This window comes from Heptranchias perlo, chromosome 3 (assembly GCF_035084215.1).
Source record: "Heptranchias perlo isolate sHepPer1 chromosome 3, sHepPer1.hap1, whole genome shotgun sequence".
NCBI classification, from domain to species: domain Eukaryota; kingdom Metazoa; phylum Chordata; class Chondrichthyes; order Hexanchiformes; family Hexanchidae; genus Heptranchias; species Heptranchias perlo.
Genome location: NC_090327.1, coordinates 130,383,693 through 130,401,852, shown reverse-complemented (window position 1 = coordinate 130,401,852; position 18,160 = coordinate 130,383,693). Strand labels below are relative to the sequence as shown.

At 43.6% G+C, this 18,160-nt stretch overlaps 1 protein-coding gene across 1 annotated transcript; it reads right to left on the bottom strand.

Moving 5' to 3' along the window:
• Window positions 1-1,102: 1,102 nt before the first annotated feature.
• Window positions 1,103-17,354, bottom strand: ndufb9 (NADH:ubiquinone oxidoreductase subunit B9). The gene is made up of 4 exons (XM_067981974.1): window positions 17,178-17,354; window positions 10,574-10,766; window positions 2,559-2,672; window positions 1,103-1,370 (listed from the first exon to the last, which is right to left on the bottom strand). Exons 1-4 carry the CDS (start codon window positions 17,261-17,263, stop codon window positions 1,242-1,244), a joined length of 522 nt encoding a protein of 173 aa, XP_067838075.1. The 5' UTR covers window positions 17,264-17,354; the 3' UTR covers window positions 1,103-1,241.
• Between the last annotated feature and the right edge of the window lie 806 nt (window positions 17,355-18,160).

The window sequence follows — 18,160 nt, the reverse complement described above, 5'->3', positions numbered from 1 at the left end:
TGAAAAGTTCCCTGATTTTGGTGGGGTGGGGGGAATGGCAGCAGTCTCCTGTGGGTTTTTTTTCAATTCGTTCATGGGATGTAGGCATCGCCAGCATTTGTTGCCCATCCCTAATTGCCCTTGAGAAGGTGATGGTGAGCCGCCGCTGCCTTGAACCGCTGCAGTCCGTGTGGTGCTGTTAGGTAGGGAGTTCCAAGATTTTGACCCAGCAACGGCGATATATTTCCAAGTCGGGATGGTGTGTGACTTGGAGGGGAACGTGCAGGTGATGTTGTTCTCGTGTGCCTGCTGCCCTTGTCCTTCTAGGTGGTAGAGGTCGCAGGTTTGGGAGGTGCTATCGAAGCAGCCTTGGTGAGTTGCTGCAGGGCATCCAGTAGATGCTACACACTGCAGCCACGATGTGCTGGTGGTGAAGGGAGTGAGTGTTCAGGGTGGTGGATGGGGTGCCAGTCAAGCGGGCTGCTTTGTCCTGGATGGTATCAAGTTTCTTGTGTTGTTGGAGCTGCACTCATCCAGGCAAGTGGAGAGTATTCCATGACACTCCTGACTTGTGCCTTGTAGATGGTGGAAAGGCTAGAATGCTTAGGTTTAGCAACTCTGAGCTGCTTTGTGTCATTGAGGTGGGCTGGCTAAACACTGACAGCAATCCTCCCTCCTGCTCTCACCAGAGCCACCAATGAATGTGAGTGGTATTGATGAAAAGTATGCACATCCAACAATACCAACAGAAACGGGTGATTTGTTGGGGTTGTGGGAATAAACCAGGACAGTGCTGCCAGCTTGTTCAGCAGGAGCACAATGGTTCTCCCCCTCCAGTCAGGATGCAATGATATTGCAGATCTTGACCGGAGGTAAAACAGTTCTCTTTTTCTTCTCTTTCCAACCCCCCGCCCCCGCCACCTCACAGTGAGGAGCTGCTCTGCAGATTATAAGAAATTAGGAAGCAAGTCAGGGGGAGGAGAAATAGACATCCCAGACATAGATTTTTTTTAAAAATACAGCAGCAATAGTTTAGATTAAGGATAGAAAGAAGGGAAACAACAACGTAAAATCCTCCATTTTTAGTGTGCTTCTTTGGGATAGTGTAAAATGAAGACAAACATTTTAATTTTAGATATTTATTAAACTTAAGTTTACAGAGACATTTTGAAACTGAGTGTAGACATCAAATCTCTTGATAAATAATCTGCTGTTGAAACACTGGCACCATTTTTTCTATCTGCTTTAACTGTTCTGCCTCTTCATGTTGGGCGTTCAAGGGGTCTTGTGACAATGTTCCACCACAGTGGAGGAAGGTCACCCTCCTTACGAGCTGGGGGCAGAGCCTCACTCTTTGGATTATCAGTCACTTCCTCCTGCAGCTGCTTCACCTACAGAGCAGAAAAAAACAAAATGTTACCCCATTAGATACCCTTCAGTTCCTCTAATGCCATCTTCTGCAACAATAACAGGATCAACTGGCTTGCATACACAGAGGAGTAAGTAGAGGTCATACATAGTTTGGATTAAGTTTAGAACCCTAAACCCATTGTCAAAATCATGATTTGATTATCAGCATCTTTGTGCTATCTAAGGGCAGATTGTAGCCAAACTTCTGCTAAAAAGCATGTCAACAATGTGTAAATTAATTTTTACTACAGACTCTTAAATTAAATACACAACTGATCTATCAGCCTATGAAATCACCTGCTTTAGTGTGACAAGGCTTGAGAATTATTACAACACTAACCTTTTGAAGTCTTGAGTTTTCAGTGCTTATAACTTTGATGTTAAACATCCCAATCAGGGCATGCAATGGAATATCAACAAACAGCAGGATGCACACTTCTTTACCTACTAAGTTTCTGATCACTCATGCAGTGAAGAGAGGCAAGAGGCAGACCATACAACTGTGACATAATGCTAAAGGTTGGTCTCTATTCATCTGCTCTGTGATCAGAGCAGTTAAAAGAACTGCAATTTCTACTGATCAAAAGACACCACCTCACCAAAACTCTGGCAAAGGTAAGTTTGTGTACAGGTGATGTCAGGCATCATAAAATATTACAGCACAGAAAGTCCATGCTGATTTTTTTTCCACAAGCCAGCTCTTCTAATCCAACTCTACTGCTCGCACTCTATACTCTAATATTCTTTTTCAACCAACTATCTAATTCCCATTTAAAATAATTTATGAAACTCTGCTTTAACAGTGGTCCATGACCAAGAATGCCACATCCTAACCAATGAAAGCACTTTTCAAAGTAATGGTTTTTATTTTTAAAATGAGACTATGGTAATAAACTAAATTGCTGTATGAATATTTTCCACAATTTATTTATAAGCAAATGCTGGTAAAATTCTGTACATCTACAATGTGTTGATGTTGATTAATACATTTGATTGCACTGATGTGCCAACTACAGGATACAGTAGGATCCTTAAACTTGCAGCAGATTGAACTTATTCAATGAAATTAATCCCTAAGCGAATGGAAAGCAGTCCCAGGTAACTAAGATACTTAGAACTATTATAAGATATATGCCATATATAGAACATTGCAATGAGCTTATACCCACCTCTTTGTCCCAGCTCTGGAGACGTAGCTGCTTCCATTGCTCTCGCTTGGCAAAGTAATCTGGGTACATTGCCTTCTCAGATGGATGCCAGTAATCCAGATAGAATTCAGGTGTCTTCCAGAAGTAAAGGAAAAACATTTTTAAAATAAATTTAAGAGTCAGGATTTAAAGATTAACTTAGGTACAGCAATAAATAAACTTTGATTTTCACACATTGCATACCAGTAAAAAGCATTATTAACTTTGGGTAACGAGTTGAGATGAGAAATCTTTAGTCACCCATCAAAGAATATTACAACTAAGTGCAAAACCATCTATGCTTCAATCAAAGCTTACAATTCTATAATTCAGTCATGCTTATAAGCTGTACGAGTTTACCCCAGACTTAAAGCCTATGATCTCACACTCTAGATTTCTCTCTAGCTTAACCTAAAGTCTCCAAGTAGATCAATATAAGAAAAAGTATACCAAGTCCTGGATAGATCAGTATGGTCAGCAGTATGCAAGCAGATCGGACAATTCCGGGTCTGTGCTGAGTTAGGAAATCTCAGTCAGGGCATCAGTAAATTGCTACAATTATCAGTTTCACCAGGCTGTAGAGATATAATAAAATATATTCCTCCAACAATCCCAGCTGGAAGCAAGCATTTGCAGATACTGGGTAAGGTCAAGATTTCACTCAGAACAGTTTAAAAAAAATTACAGCAGCTACTGGATCAGCCAAAATGTTACTGGAAAATAGGATCGTGGACAACTGTGGCAGCAATGGGAAAAGCTTTCTCAGCTATGTGAAGGATCAGAGAACATAGTCAAAGACTGTATTAGGCCATCGAAAGATGCTCAAGGACAGGTTATAAAGGATTCTCAGGCGGAGAGACTAAATGAGTATTTTGTATCAGGTCTTCACTCTTGGAAGATGATGCTCAACTGATAGAACTAAATTGTGCTATTGGCCATAAAATTCTTCATATTAAAATAGATGAACATACTGTTCAGAAAGAATAAGGAACTTTAAAATAAATAAATGCTGGCCCAGAAGATATCCACCCAAGGGTCCTCGAGGAGATGGGACAGGAGCTATGCCAGTCCCTTGCCTGTATCTTTAATAGCTCACTGGTGTCTGGAACTCTTCCCTTAGACTGGAAGGAGGCTAATGTAGTTCCAATCTTTGAAAACGGGGATAAGGCAGATGTGGGTGACTATAAACTTACCAGTAATTGGCAAGAGGCTTAAGGGAATCGTTAGGGATACAATATATGACTACTTAGAGAGAGGCGGCCATATCAGGGACCTCCAACACAGCTTCTGAAAAAGTTCATGTCTTACCAATTTGATTGTATTTTTTCAAGAAGTCACAAGGATAGTGTTTATGGGAAACCTGGTAGACATTGTCTACCTGGACTTCAAGAAAGCATTTAATATGGTACCACACAAGAGAATTCTCTACAAGATAGAATGATCTGCAAGTTTGCAGATGATACCAAAATATGTGCAAGAGTTAGGGCTGTAGAGGATGCTCGACTCCTACAAGTAGATCTCTATGTGCTGGGGGATTGGGCCCATGAATGGCAAATGACGTTTAACCTAGAAAAGTATAGTGTTATGCATGTGGGTAGGTCAAATGCTGAACATACATACGCCGTTCTGAAAAAAGAACTATAGTTGTGAAAGAGAGCGATCTGGTTGCTTTAGTACATCAATCTTTAAAGGTTCATGACCTATGCCATGAAGCTATAGCTAGAGCAAATAGGGTGCTAGGATATATTTATAGGACAGTTCACTATAAAACAAAGTATACCATTTTGTCCTTGTAAAAGTCCTTGATTAGGCCTCAGTTAGAATACTGTGTCCAGCTTTGACCTCCTCACGAAGTGGTTGATATTGAGGCTTTGGAAAGGGTGCAGAGGTGGGCCACAAGATTAATTCCTAGCTTAACACAGCTTTGTTACCCAGATAGGCTCAAAAAGCTGGGTCTCCATATTTTAGAGAAGCATAGACTTAAGGATGATTTGATCGATGTTTGTTTAATGATGAAAGGACTAGATTGTGCTTCTGTAGACCAATTATTTCAATTGAATAGTTTAGGGAGGATCAGGTGTCACTCTTACAAGTTACGTAAGGACAGAACTAGGTTAGATGTCAGGAGGTGGTTCTTTTCCGAGACAGCAGTGGACCCGTGGAACAGATTGCCAGCTCGTATGGAGGATACTGAATCACTGAATTCCTTCAAGCGAGAGCTGGACCAGTTATTGGCTGGACCGAAGATCACCTTGTACGAGAGGTAGGTACCTTGTAACGTTAATTAGGGCCAGTGTGGTCTCCTGGACTAATTTTGATGACCTAAGGGGGTCAGAGGAATTTTCCAGATTTTTCCCCTCTAATTGGCCTGGGTTTTTATTTGTTTTTTCGCCTCTCCCAGGAGATTATATGGCATCGTGTGGGGTGGGAAGTGTTCTTAATGTCCTCGTGGGTGATTAGGCACTGATCCCCCATGTCTACGTTCACATGTGAAGAATACCACTTGAGAAAAAGCAGCACCCCACTATGAATCACTATATTCTAAGAGGAAGGGAATAGGGGAGAAAAGTGGAGAGAATGAACAGCATAGCAGCAGGTGCAACTCTTACAAGTTATGTAAGGACAAAACTAAGTCAGATGTTAGGAGGTGGTTCTTTTCCCAAATAGTGGACCTGTGGATCAGAATGCAACAGTTTACCTGTAGGATTAAATGGTGGCCATACCTTCAGCTGCTTAGGCCCGAAGTTCTGGAATTCCCTCCCATAATCTCTCCACCACTCTCATCCTTTAAGACGCTCCTTAAAACCTACCCCTTTGACCAAACTTTTGGTCACCTGCCCTACTATCTCTTTATTTTGCTTGGAGTCAAATTTTGTTTGATAATCGCCCGCATGAAGCGCCTTGGGACGTTTTACTACGTTAAAGGCGCAATATAAATGCAAGTTGTTGTTGAGAAATGCATGTAAAGGGTATTTTATACCCTTGCACCTGGCAGAGAGCCTCGCTTGCTGGAAGCACGTCAGCAATACTGGTACATATTTCCATCCATTAAAATAAATAGTTGGAAAATTGTGGGCTTAGAGCACTAAAATTCCTGATATGTACTCCCAGTTAAACAAAATTGGAAACCAAAGTAGAGTTTGTTGCAGTAGAGGCAGAGGAGCAGGAAGACATAAATTGAGGTGTTTCAGTGCCACCTCAATAGTGGTTATGTTACTGGACTAGTAATCCAGAGGCCTGGACTAAAATCCAGAGTCATGAGTTCAAATCCCGCCACGGCAGCTGGCGAATTTAAATTCAATTAATTAATTAAAATTCAATTAATTAAATAAAAATCTGGAATTAAAATACTAGTATCAGTAATGATGGCCATGAAACTACCGGATTGTCGTAAAAACCCATCTGGTTCACTAATGTCCTTTAGGGAAGGAAACCTGCCGTCCTTACCCGGTCTGGCCTATATGTGACTCCAGACCCACAGCAATGTGGTTGATTCTTAATTGCCCTCTGAAATGGCCTAGCAAGCCACTCAGTTGTAAAATCTCGCTACGAAAAGTCATAATAAGAATAAAACCGGACGGACCACCCGGCATCGGACCACGAGGCACCGGACATGACAACGGCAAAACACCAAGCCCAGTCGACCCTGCAAGGTCCTCCTTACTAACATCTGGGGACTTGTGCCAAAATTGGGAGAGCTGTCCCACAGACTAGTCAAGCAACAGCCTGACATAGCCATACTTACAGAATCATATCTTTCAGCCAACGTCCCAGACTCTTCCATCACCATCCCTGGGTATGTCCTGACCCACCAGAGGTGGCGGTACAGTGATATACAGTCAGGAGGGAGTGGCCCTGGGAGTCCTCAACATTGACTCTGGACCCCATGAGATCTCATGGCATCAGGTCAAACATGGGCAAGAAAACCTCCTGCTGATTACCACCTACCGTCCTCCCTCAGCTGATGAATCAGTCCTCCTCCATGTTGAGCACCACTTGGAGGAAGCACTGAGGGTAGCAAGGGCACAAAATGTACTCTGGGTGGGGGACTTCAATGTCCATCACCAAGAGTGGCTCGGCAGCACCAATACTGACCAAGCTGGCCGAGTCCTGAAGGACATAGCTGCTAGACTGGGCCTGCGGCAGGTGGTGAGCGAACCAACACGAAGGAAAATCTTACTTAACCTTGTCCTCACCAATCTACCTGTCGCAAATGCATCTGTCCATGACAGTATTGGTAGGAGTGACCACCGCACAGTCCTCGTGGAGATGAAGTCCCGTCTTCGCACTGAGGACACCATCCAACGTGTTGTGTGGCACTACCACCGTGCTGAATGGGATAGATTCAGAATGGATCGAGCAGCTCAAAACTGGGCATCCATGAGGCGCTGTGGGCCATCAGCAGCAGCAGAATTGTATTCCAGCACAATCTGTAACCTCATGGCCCGGCATATTCCCCACTCTACCATTACCAACAAGCCAGGGGATCAACCCTGGTTCAATGAGGAGTGTAGAAGAGCATGCCAGGAGCAGCACCAGGCGTACCTAAAAATGAGGTGCCAACCTGGTGAAGCTACAACTCAGGACTACATGCATGCTAAACAGCGGAAGCAACATGCTATAGACAGAGCTAAGCGATTCCACAACCAACGAATCAGATCAAAGCTCTGCAGTCCTGCCACATCCAGTCGTGAATGGTGGTGGACAATTAAACAACTAACGGGAGGAGGAGGCTCTGCAAACATCCCCATTCTCAATGATGGCGGAGTCCAGCACGTGAGTGCAAAAGACAAGGCTGAAGCGTTTGTAACCATCTTCAGCCAGAAGTGCCGAGTGGATGATCCATCTCAGCCTCCTCCCGATATCCCCACCATCACGGAAGCCAGTCTTCGGCCAATTCGATTCACTCCACGTGATATCAAGAAACGGCTGAGTGCACTGGATACAGCAAAGGCTATGGGCCCCGACAACATCCCAGCTGTAGTGCTGAAGACTTGTGCTCCAGAACTAGCTGCGCCTCTAGCCAAGCTGTTCCAGTACAGCTACAACACTGGCATCTACCCGACAATGTGGAAAATTGCCCAGGTATGTCCTGTCCACAAAAAGCAGGACAAATCCAATCCGGCCAATTACCGCCCCATCAGTCTACTCTCTCAATCATCAGCAAAGTGATGGAAGGTGTCGTCGACAGTGCTATCAAGCGGCACTTACTCACCAATAACCTGCTCACCGATGCTCAGTTTGGGTTCCGCCAGACCTCATTACAGCCTTGGTCCAAACATGGACAAAAGAGCTGAATTCCAGAGGTGAGGTGAGAGTGACTGCCCTTGACATCAAGGCAGCATTTGACCGAGTGTGGCACCAAGGAGCCCTAGTAAAATTGAAGTCAATGGGAATCAGGGGGAAAACTCTCCAGTGGCTGGAGTCATACCTAGCACAAAGGAAGATGGTAGTGGTTGTTATGGGCCAATCATCTCAGCCCCAGGGCATTGCTGCAGGTGTTCCTCAGGGCAGTGTCCTAGGCCCAACCATCTTCAGCTGCTTCATCAATGACCTTCCCTCCATCATAAGGTCAGAAATGGGGATGTTCGCTGATGACTGCACAGTGTTCAGTTCCATTTGCAACCCCTCAGATAATGAAGCAGTCCGAGCCTGCATGCAACAAGACCTGGACAACATCCAGGCTTGGGCTCATAAGTGGCAAGTAACATTCGCGCCAGATAAGTGCCAGGCAATGACCATCTCCAACAAGAGAGAGTCTAACCACCTCCCCTTGACATTCAACGGCATTACCATCGCTGAATCCCCCACCATCAACATCCTGGGGGTCACCATTGACCAGAAACTTAACTGGACCAGCCATATAAATACTGTGGCTACGAGAGCAGGTCAGAGGCTGGGTATTCTGCGGCGAGTGACTCACCTCCTGACTCCCCAAAGCCATTCCACCATCTACAAGGCACAAGTCAGGAGTGTGATGGAATACTCTCCACTTGCCTGGATGAGTGCAGCTCCAACAACACTCAAGAAGCTCGACACCATCCAAGATAAAGCAGCCCGCTTGATTGGCACCCCATCCACCACCCTAAACATTCACTCCCTTCACCACCGGCGCACTGTGGCTGCAGTGTGCACCATCCACAGGATGCACTGCAGCAACTCGCCAAGGCTTCTTCGACAGCACCTCCCAAACCCGCGACCTCTACCACCTAGAAGGACAAGAGCAGCAGGCGCATGGGAACAACACCACCTGCACGTTCCCCTCCAAGTCACACACCATCCCGACTTGGAAATATATCGCCGTTCCTTCATTGTCGCTGGGTCAAAATCCTGGAACTCCCTTCCCAACAGCACTGTGGGAGAACCGTCACCACACAGACTGCAGCGGTTCAAGAAGGCGGCTCACCACCACCTTCTCGAGGGCAATTAGGGATGGGCAATAAATGCTGGCCTCGCCAGCGACGCCCACATCCCGTGAACGAATAAAGAAAAAATAGGCAGTTTCCACTATAAATGTGGACATAGGAATTTATAATGGAAAAACTTGACAGGAAGGGCATATAGATGCAAGATTTTTAATATATTTCCAGTCGACTGATCGTGGCATTGCACATGACAAGTTGGAAAATATGATCGCTCTCTTACCTGCCAATGCTGTCGTTTCTCATTTTATACTTCTGCTTTTTTTACTTCTCTCCCTTAACTCCAAGGGCAGAGAAAGGAGCTACCAATGGCTGGCAGCTGCATTTGGGGTGGGGGGTTGTGGCTAAAATGTGGTCCTCAGATGCCCCCTTCTCCCAATCACTCAAGCACCTTCCCACCACTAATTGCCCTTCCTACCTCCTCTCTCTCCCATCACTATCCCTACCTCTGCCTGTTTGAATTACCCAATGTCTCTACCCTCCCCCTTGCTCCACCGTTATTCATTTCACTCGTAGCCCTCCATCCATTCCCACTCCTCCCCCCCCCACCAAAGGCAGGTAGCGTGAGGCCAGACACCTCCTCACCCTCAACCGGTTCCCTTCCTATTTATTTCCCTCGGTGTCTTTGTTTGCTTTCAAAATTCAACTTGTTTATTTAAAAAAGAAATAAAACTAGAACAATGAGTCAGCCTGTCTTTGTGTGTGTGTGTGTGTGTGTGTGTGTGTGTGTGTGTGTCCTTCCCTCCCTGGTTCACAAATATTAGAATCTGTCTGTCAGATGTATAGAATCATAGAAAATAGGAGCAAGAGTAGGCCGTTTGGCCCTGACCCTGACCATGGCTGATCGTCTAACTCAGTACTCTGATCCCGCTTTTTCCCCATATCCCTTTAGCATTAAGAAATATATCTATCTCCTTCTTGAATACATCTAATGACTTGGCCTCCACTGCCTTCTGTGGTGGAGAATTCCACAGATTCACCATCCTCAGTGAAGAAATGTCTCATCTCGGTTCTAAATGGCATACCCCGTATCCTGAGACTGTGACCCTGGTTCTGGACTCCCCAGCCATCAGGAACATCCTCCCTGCATCTAGTCTGTCTAGTCCTGTTAGAATTTTATATGTTTCGATGAGATCACCTCTCATTCTTCTAAATTCTCTAGTGAATATAGGACTAGTCGACCCAATCTCTCCTCATACGTCAGTCCTGCCATCCCAGGAATCAGTCTGGTAAACCTTCATTGCACTCCCTCCATGGCAAGGACATCCTTCCTCAGATAAGGAGACCAAAACTGCACACAATACTCCAGATGTGGTCTCACCAAAGCCCTGTATAACTGCAGTAAGACATCCCTGTTCCTGTACTCAAATCCTCTTGCACTGAATGCCAACATACCATTCGCCTTCCTAACTGCTTGCTGCACCTGAATGCTCGCTCTCAGCGACTGGTGTACAAGGTCACCCAGGTCTCTGATCTTTTCTAACTGTCAAAACACAGGAAATGTATACAAACATAAGATTTTTAATATATTACAGTTACACATTAGTTTTATATAGTATGAATTTCACCTCACACCTTGTAGCAATCGTATCTCTCATAGGATGTGCCTCCAGGAGAATCAGGGAAAATGTAGGGCTGAGGATGCTGCTGAGACCAGAATTCCTCCTCACCAGCTTTCAGCAGTTTAGTAGCCTTTACCATGTCCTTTTCATCTTTGTGTTCTTCAAACCTTGCTCGCAGCATACAGGCATAAAAACGGTATTTGTCTCTAATTAGGAAAAAAGTAAATATCATAAACTCAGAAGTACTTAATTTTAACCCAGGAACCGCATAGCAGAGTCTAGATCTAGGGGACATAGTCTCAGGATAAGTGATCAGCCATTTAGACGAGGAGAAATTTCTTCACTCGGAGGGTTGTGAATCTTTGGAATTCTCTACCCCAGAGGGCTCAGATGCTCAATTGTTGAGCATATTCAAGACTGAGATCGATAGATTTTTGGACTCTAAGGGAATCTAGAGATATGGGGATCGGACGGGAAAGTGAAGTTGAGGTCGAAGATCAGCCATGATCTTACTGAATGGCAGAGCAGGCTAGAGGGGCCGTAGGCCTGCTCCTGCTCCTATTTCTTATGTTATGTTCTTATGTTTCCTTGTTTGTCAGTTACCAAAAAGGTTCCCTGTTTAGATAGAGCTAGGAGGACAAAGTGTTCAACACCAGTGTCCCATTGCACCTCAATGCATCTCAACGGTATTAAATGTGCTACAGAAAAATAATTTGATTTTCCAAGGAAAATTGTTTATTTGATCCACTAATGAAGAGTTTCTGTTTCTTTTCTCTCTCTGCAGACATAGACCTGGGTTTAGGTTTAACCAGCTACCTCAGTGGCCTGTTATGAATGCACTGTGACTTTAGTTTCTTGAATTCAGGTCAAAACAGCTTTGAACAAACACATGATTTTACATCAAAAATAAAACAATGTTTAGAAGCAGAAAACTTTGGGTTTAATCACCAAAACAGTTTTGGAAGGAATAAATACTTTAAATAAATACAACTGTCTTCCCAAGTGTAATGGTAAAAGGCATTAGTTGCATTCCCAGTGTCTTTCCCCTCTCTTCTCCCCCGCCACCCGCCCCCCCCCCATACAATGTCAGTGTCTGTATGTGACGCAGGTGACTGCTCTACGTTGAAGCTGCTATTCAATACAGAGATAAAATGCTCTCTGCACCAAATAAGGAAATTGGCAGTGTGCGTCACACCAGTACAGTACACATGGGTAGAGTAGTGGAGGTAATACTTGTGGAGTTATTCAAGAGGCAGCTGGATGCTGTGACTGGAGAAGGGGGATTGTAGCTTTCTATGGAAGGATATGTTAGCTGGGCCAAATCACACCTTTCAGCAGTACTTATTTTTGTTATCTCTATTTTAAATCAGCCTTAACCCTAATTTAGGGATTCATAAAAGGAGGGAGAAATTAGTTACTGGTGTTAGTTCTAAAATCAAAAGCTTTAGTTTTGAAACAGCAGCTCTGTGTTACCCTAAATACTAATTGTGAAGTTACCTTTAAATTGGTAGAATTTTAGCAAGTTTGCATTTCCTTCACAATGTCACAAGTACAAAGTGTTACTGTTTAAACAGAAATATACGCCAACACGAATTGCAGTGGTATTTCTTCAAATTTATTCTTTTGTTGGAAGTATTACACAATAGTGCAACTTTACTAGTATATTTAAAATAGAAATAATGTCCTTTAAATAGATTCCTCCTTCAATGATGCTTCTCCCACAAAAGATGCTATTGCGCTTCGCTGCTCAATATCCAGCAGCCAAGCTCAATCCCATCCTCATTCGACATCCGCAAACAAATACATCCAATAGACATCACCGCAGGATCAGGAACAGGAACCCAAGCTCATTTTTTCCTCCCAATCCAAGAATGCTAAAACTAATTGGAGCACCTCCACCCGAGATCAGGTGTACAGACCAAGGATTCAATATGTCACCTTCCTGGTCAATAAAGTATACCACACAACTTTATTTCCCCCTATTTAGAAACTGAGGTGAAGAGCACCAAGGCAAATCAAAAGAAGTAGTGATTAGGCGACATCAAGCTCAGATTTTAAAAGATAGATCACAGGAGGAAGGTTAGACCGAGGAAGGTAAGGAGTCCTATTGTCTTATGGTCCTGGGAAAGAAAGAATTAGAATAGAAGACTGCGATGAGTCTTGATTTCAACAGTAAAGAAGTATGGAGGAGGGAGAGCGAGTAATATTGTTTACTTGCAGCTTAAGAACAACTAAAAAGGAACAGTCAGAGGAGAACTAAACTAGTGATAAAATAAGGACAGACAGAAAAAAAATTGAAGTAGAGATGTGGGAATCAAGAGGCGAGAGCGGTTGCCTATCAGACAAATTTATTCACGTATCCTGTCAAGATGACACAACAGCTGTTAGTACAGCATCTCCAGACATGAGAGCAGTATTGAAATCTAGGGCAGAATTGGCTTTTGAGTTGAGAGGAAAAGAAATGTTTTGCCCAAAAGAGGAAACAATATTTTGGAGGCAGACGTGGGAACTCCACTGGAGGGAGAGGATATAATGAAGCAAAGAATGGTGATAGATGGAGGACTAAGGATGCAGTGATCATAGGTAACAGGTGGTAGTTGTTTGTTAGAGTGCAAGAGAGGTGAAGAAACTGTTTTTGAAGAATATAAAGAAAAATAATGTTCACTGCCCTTCAATGAGGCATGGAGATCAAATGCAGCGATTCATCCATTCTACTGTGATAGGAATAGCAGCAGTGTCCGAGGATGTGTGATCTGAAGTTAAATGTAGCATGAAATCATCAGCAAAATGCTGATTAAGTTTGGTTGAGTGGAAGAGGTCAGTGATAGGAAGGAAGAGTGGGTGAGAAAGCTATGGAAATGCTAAGTCAATGGGGAAAAAGGTCAGAGGATGAGCCATTGATAGCACAATATACCAATCTGGGGTAAACTAGATGCCATGATCATAGTTCTAATAGAAGACCATATTTTGGTAAATTGTTTAGAAGTGTATGACTGTCAAAGGCTTTCAGCATATCAATGGAGATGACAAATATGCCAAAGTATTTAACAGTTAAATTCCAGAGGAGCAGTGAGAGTAGCTGCCTTCAATAATCGAGGCAGCACTCGTATCACTATGGAACCAAGATGACCTAGCAAAACAGGGTCATTGAGGGTCAAGGGGAACACCCTCCGGTGGCTGGAATCATATCTGACACAAAGGAAGATGGTTGTGGTTATTGGAGGCCAATCATTGTAGCCCTGGGATACCGTTGCAGAAGTACCTCCGGGAAGCACTTAGCCCAACACTTATCACCTGCTCAATCAATGACCTTCCTTCCAACACAAGGTCAGGAGTGGGGCTGTTCACTGACAACTCTACAGTGTCCAGCTCCATTCATAACTGCTCTGATAATGAAGGAGCCTATGCTAGCCTACGGTAGCACCTGGACAACAACATCCAGGCTTGGGCTGATAAATGGCAGGTAACATTCATACCACACATGTGCTAGGCAATGACCATCTCCAATAAGATAACGCCCTATTATCCCCCTGACCTTCAACTATCACCCAACACCCACTATCGACTAGAAACTTAATTGGACCAGCTATATCAACAAAGTGATTACAAGAGTCGGGCAGAGGCTGGGTACTCTGCCTCACTTCCTGGCTCCTCAAAGCCTTTCCACCATCTACAAAGCTCAAGCCAGGAGTGCAATGGATTATTCACCATTTGCTTGGATGGATGCAGCTGCAGCAGAGAAGAAGCGCAACACCATCCAGGACAGAACAGCCTGCACGATCGGCACCCCCACCACAGGGCTCAATATCTAGTCCCTTCATCACCAGCGCAATGTGGCTGCAGTTACGTTTCATCTACAGGATGCACTGCAGCTACTCACCAAACTTATTTCAACAACACCTCCCAGTCCTGTAACCTCTACCACCTAGAAAGACAAAAAGCAGCAATATCATGGGAACATAATCACCTTCAAGTTCCCCTCCAAGTCACACACCATCCTGAGTCAAAATTGTGGAATTGTCTACTTAATACCACCACAAGGACTGCAACACTTCAAGGCAGCAGCCAACCATCACCTTCTCAGGGCAAGTGGGGACACGCAATAAATCCAGCTACCATCGCCCACGTCCTTAGAAAAAATATAAAATAAAGTAACATAGGCAATGAGACCATCAGTGGTCTCATTCTAAAAGCTATACTGGTGATCATGGATTAGGTCACAACTTTCATGGTGATAATTTGAGAGTTAACAACATCTTCCATAACTTTACAAAGTACCAGTGAAAGAGCAATAGGGTGGTAGTTGGAATGGTAAGGGGAAATACTTTCCATAGAAGAAGAATGAACATATCAAAAGTTCAAAGGGAGAAGGAAAGGCAAGGCTGGAATCAAGAGAAATTACATACAGCAGAGGCAAGTTTGGAGGCAGACACCTTAAGGATGAAGAGAAGCAGACCATAAGGACCAGAGATCTTAGTCATCAGGGGAGCTCCACATTTCGAACGGAATAAGAAAGGATGCAAAAATCAATATAAAGGTTGGACGAAGTTAGCACACAAACCAGAAGGCTCTGCATGCTGAAATCCTAAATTACTTAAGTTAATAAAAAAAAACCTATAACAGGTGCGAAACAAGAACTTTAACAATGTACCACGGTAAAGGTGCACCATGTCAGATACTGCTCCACCTTCATATTAAAAGCAAATGAAACTATTTATTTTCAACAGTAGAGCCAACTGTGGTACCAATTATATATGTAACATATGAACTCAACATTCATAACTTTACTTGCATATTAAATCAATACAATCCAGTTATTCTATATTTACATTTGAGTTATCATCTAATACTCACTTTGACTTTGTAGCCCAATTAGCTCAAGAAATATGCGTTCTGATTTGTCAGTTTTCAACATCAACATGAATTCTGACAGCAAGACCCAAAGTAGGTAGGTCTTTTTATGTTATACTTTTGGCAATATTGTTGCTAGTAGTGAGATTGCCTCCAAAAGTTCTCACATTTGTAATGATGCAGTGACTGCAACATAAATGCGATTGGTGCAAGTCCTAGCCCAAGAGTATAACAAGCATACTACATTTATCTTTAATATTTACAAAATAAACTCATTTCTAAACAAAATTGTTTTTTGTGGATAAATCAATGATTTAAACTTTAAATGTGGGGGGTATGATTAAGAAGTTTGCAGATGATACAAAAATTGGCCATGTGGTTGATAGTGAGGAAGAAAGCTGTAGACTGCAAGAAGATATCAATGGACTGGTCAGGTGGGCAGGAATGTGGCAAATGGAATTCAATCCGGAGAAATGTGAGGTAATGCATTTGCGGAGGCCAAACAAGGCAAGGAGGTACATAATAAATGGGAGGATACTGAGAGGTGTAGAGGAAGAGCGGGACCTTGGAGTGCATGTCCACACACCGCTGAAAGAAGCAGGACACATAGATAAGGTGGTTAAGAAGGTATATGGGATACTTTCCTTTATTAGCCGAGGCACAGAATATAAGAGCAGGGAAGTTATGCTGGAACTGTATAAAAAACTAGTTAGGCCACAGCTTGAGTACCGCTTACAGTTCTGATCACCACATTACAGGAAAGATGTGATTGCACTAGAGAGGGTACAGAGGAGATTTCCGAGGATGTTGCCAGGACTGGAGAATTTTAGCTATGAGGAAAAATGGGATAGGCTGGGGTTGTTTTCTTTGGTTGTTTAGTGCACTTACAAGGTCCCCATAACTCTCACAGATATCAGCTCATTAGTTTGTAAAGCTCAATTGTATGAAAATAAAAATGGACCAGAAAACAAAGCAGTTAATTTCAGAGACATACTAGAAAATTGTCATTTTTTAAATATACCAGATCTCAAATGGCATTGATCACAATAAATCAGATAATACACTATCTTATAAGGGAGAAGGTAATGCACAATGTATTGTTCTAAGGTGAATCTGTGTCTTTTTAAGGTTACAAAATCTAATTGTTGAGTAATTCCGTTTCAAGTCAGAACTTAATTGCTGTTTGGCGCTGGAACGGTGGAGATGGGAAAATGTATTACAGTTTCAGGCTTTAAGTTAAACTTAATTTAAAATTTGATTTTTTAAAAAATGCATCTGTAACAAAGTATGGCAGTTGGAACAAAACGGAAAAAGCTGGAAACACAGCAGGTCAGGCAGCAGCAGTTGTAGAGAGAGGAACAGAGTTAACGTTTCAGGTCGATGGCCTTTCATCAGACCCCATTCTGTCCCCCAGATGCTGCCTGACTTACTGAGTGTTTCCAGCTTTTTCTGTTTTGGTTTTAGATTTCCAGCAAACGCAGTATTTTGCTTCTTTTTTTTAAAAAAATGACAGTTGGAACCTACTGAGCAACCATGCAAAACGCAATTTTTTTCTGATACACAAACATTTAATCATTTTGGCTGATTGCATCAGTCCAGTTAAACGGTAAATAAAATACTATAAATAAAACACCAGGCTACTGCATTTCAACACTGAGGCTCTGCTGTGAATCGACGAGCCAAAGCACCGACTGCCGCCCGCTGTGCCCGTCAGTCCTTCCCCAATACCAGAAGCTTCTCTGACTCAAGTGAGAAAAAGACCGAACCTGAAAATACACCAGGATTCCAGGTGCCGCAGAGCCCTTTTGTAAAGTCGCAGCACTTTCTGCTGGTGAGTCAAGTAAGCGGCCATCGCGCAATCCGTCCTTCCGCTTCACCTTGCCATCCGGGGAACCACGGGAAGGCGGAGGACCGCAGCTGACCGGCGTCCCGAGGAACCACGGGAAGGCGGAGGACCGCAGCTGACCGGCGTCCCGAGGAACCACGGGAAGGCGGAGGACCAAATCAACATGGACACAGCGCCTCCTGTGGCAGGATATAAAGTCAGCCCAAAAAGAGAGAGCTTAGAATCTTAGAGCACAGAAGGAGGCCATTCTCGCCTGTCGTGCCTGTGCCGGCTCTTTGAAAGAGCTGTCCAATTTAGTCCCACACCCGAGCTTTTCCCCATAACCCTGCAAATTAGTCCTCTTCAAGCACATGACAGCGGAACATAGGAACAGGAGTAGGCCATTCAGCCCCTCGTGCCTGCTCCGCCATTTGATAAGATTGTGGCTGATCTGTGATCTAACTCCTTTGGCCCATATCCCTTAATACCTTTGGTTGCCAAAAAACTATCTATCTCAGATTTAAATTTAGCAATTGAGCTAGTATCAATTGCCGTTTGCGGAAGAGAGTTCCAAACATCTACAATCCTTTGTGTGTAGAAATGTTTTCTAATCTCACTCCTGAAAGGTCTGGCTCTAATTTTTAGACTGTGCCCCCTACTCCTAGAATCCCCAACCAGCGGAAATAGATTCTCGCTATCCACCCTATCCGTTCCCCTTAATATCTTATAAACTTCGATCAGATCACCCCTTAACCTTCTAAACTCTAGAGAATACAACCCCAATTTGTGTAATCTCTCCTCGTAACTTAATCCTTGAAGTCTGGGTATCATTCTAGTAAACCTACGCTGCACTCCCTCCAAGGCCAATATGTCCTTCCGAAGGTGTGGTGCCCAGAACTGCTCACAGTACTCCAGGTGCGGTCT

Bases quoted from the DNA above. Each gene is read 5' to 3' on its own strand.
- ndufb9 (XM_067981974.1), bottom strand. From the start codon at position 17,263: ATGGCCGCTTACTTGACTCACCAGCAGAAAGTGCTGCGACTTTACAAA. The intron at 10,767-17,177 runs GTTCGGTCTTTT...TTTCCTAATTAG, and splicing joins GAATCCTGGTGTATTTTCAG to AGACAAATACCGTTTTTATG. The intron at 2,673-10,573 runs GTGTGAGGTGAA...TACTTCTGGAAG, and splicing joins AGAGATACGATTGCTACAAG to ACACCTGAATTCTATCTGGA.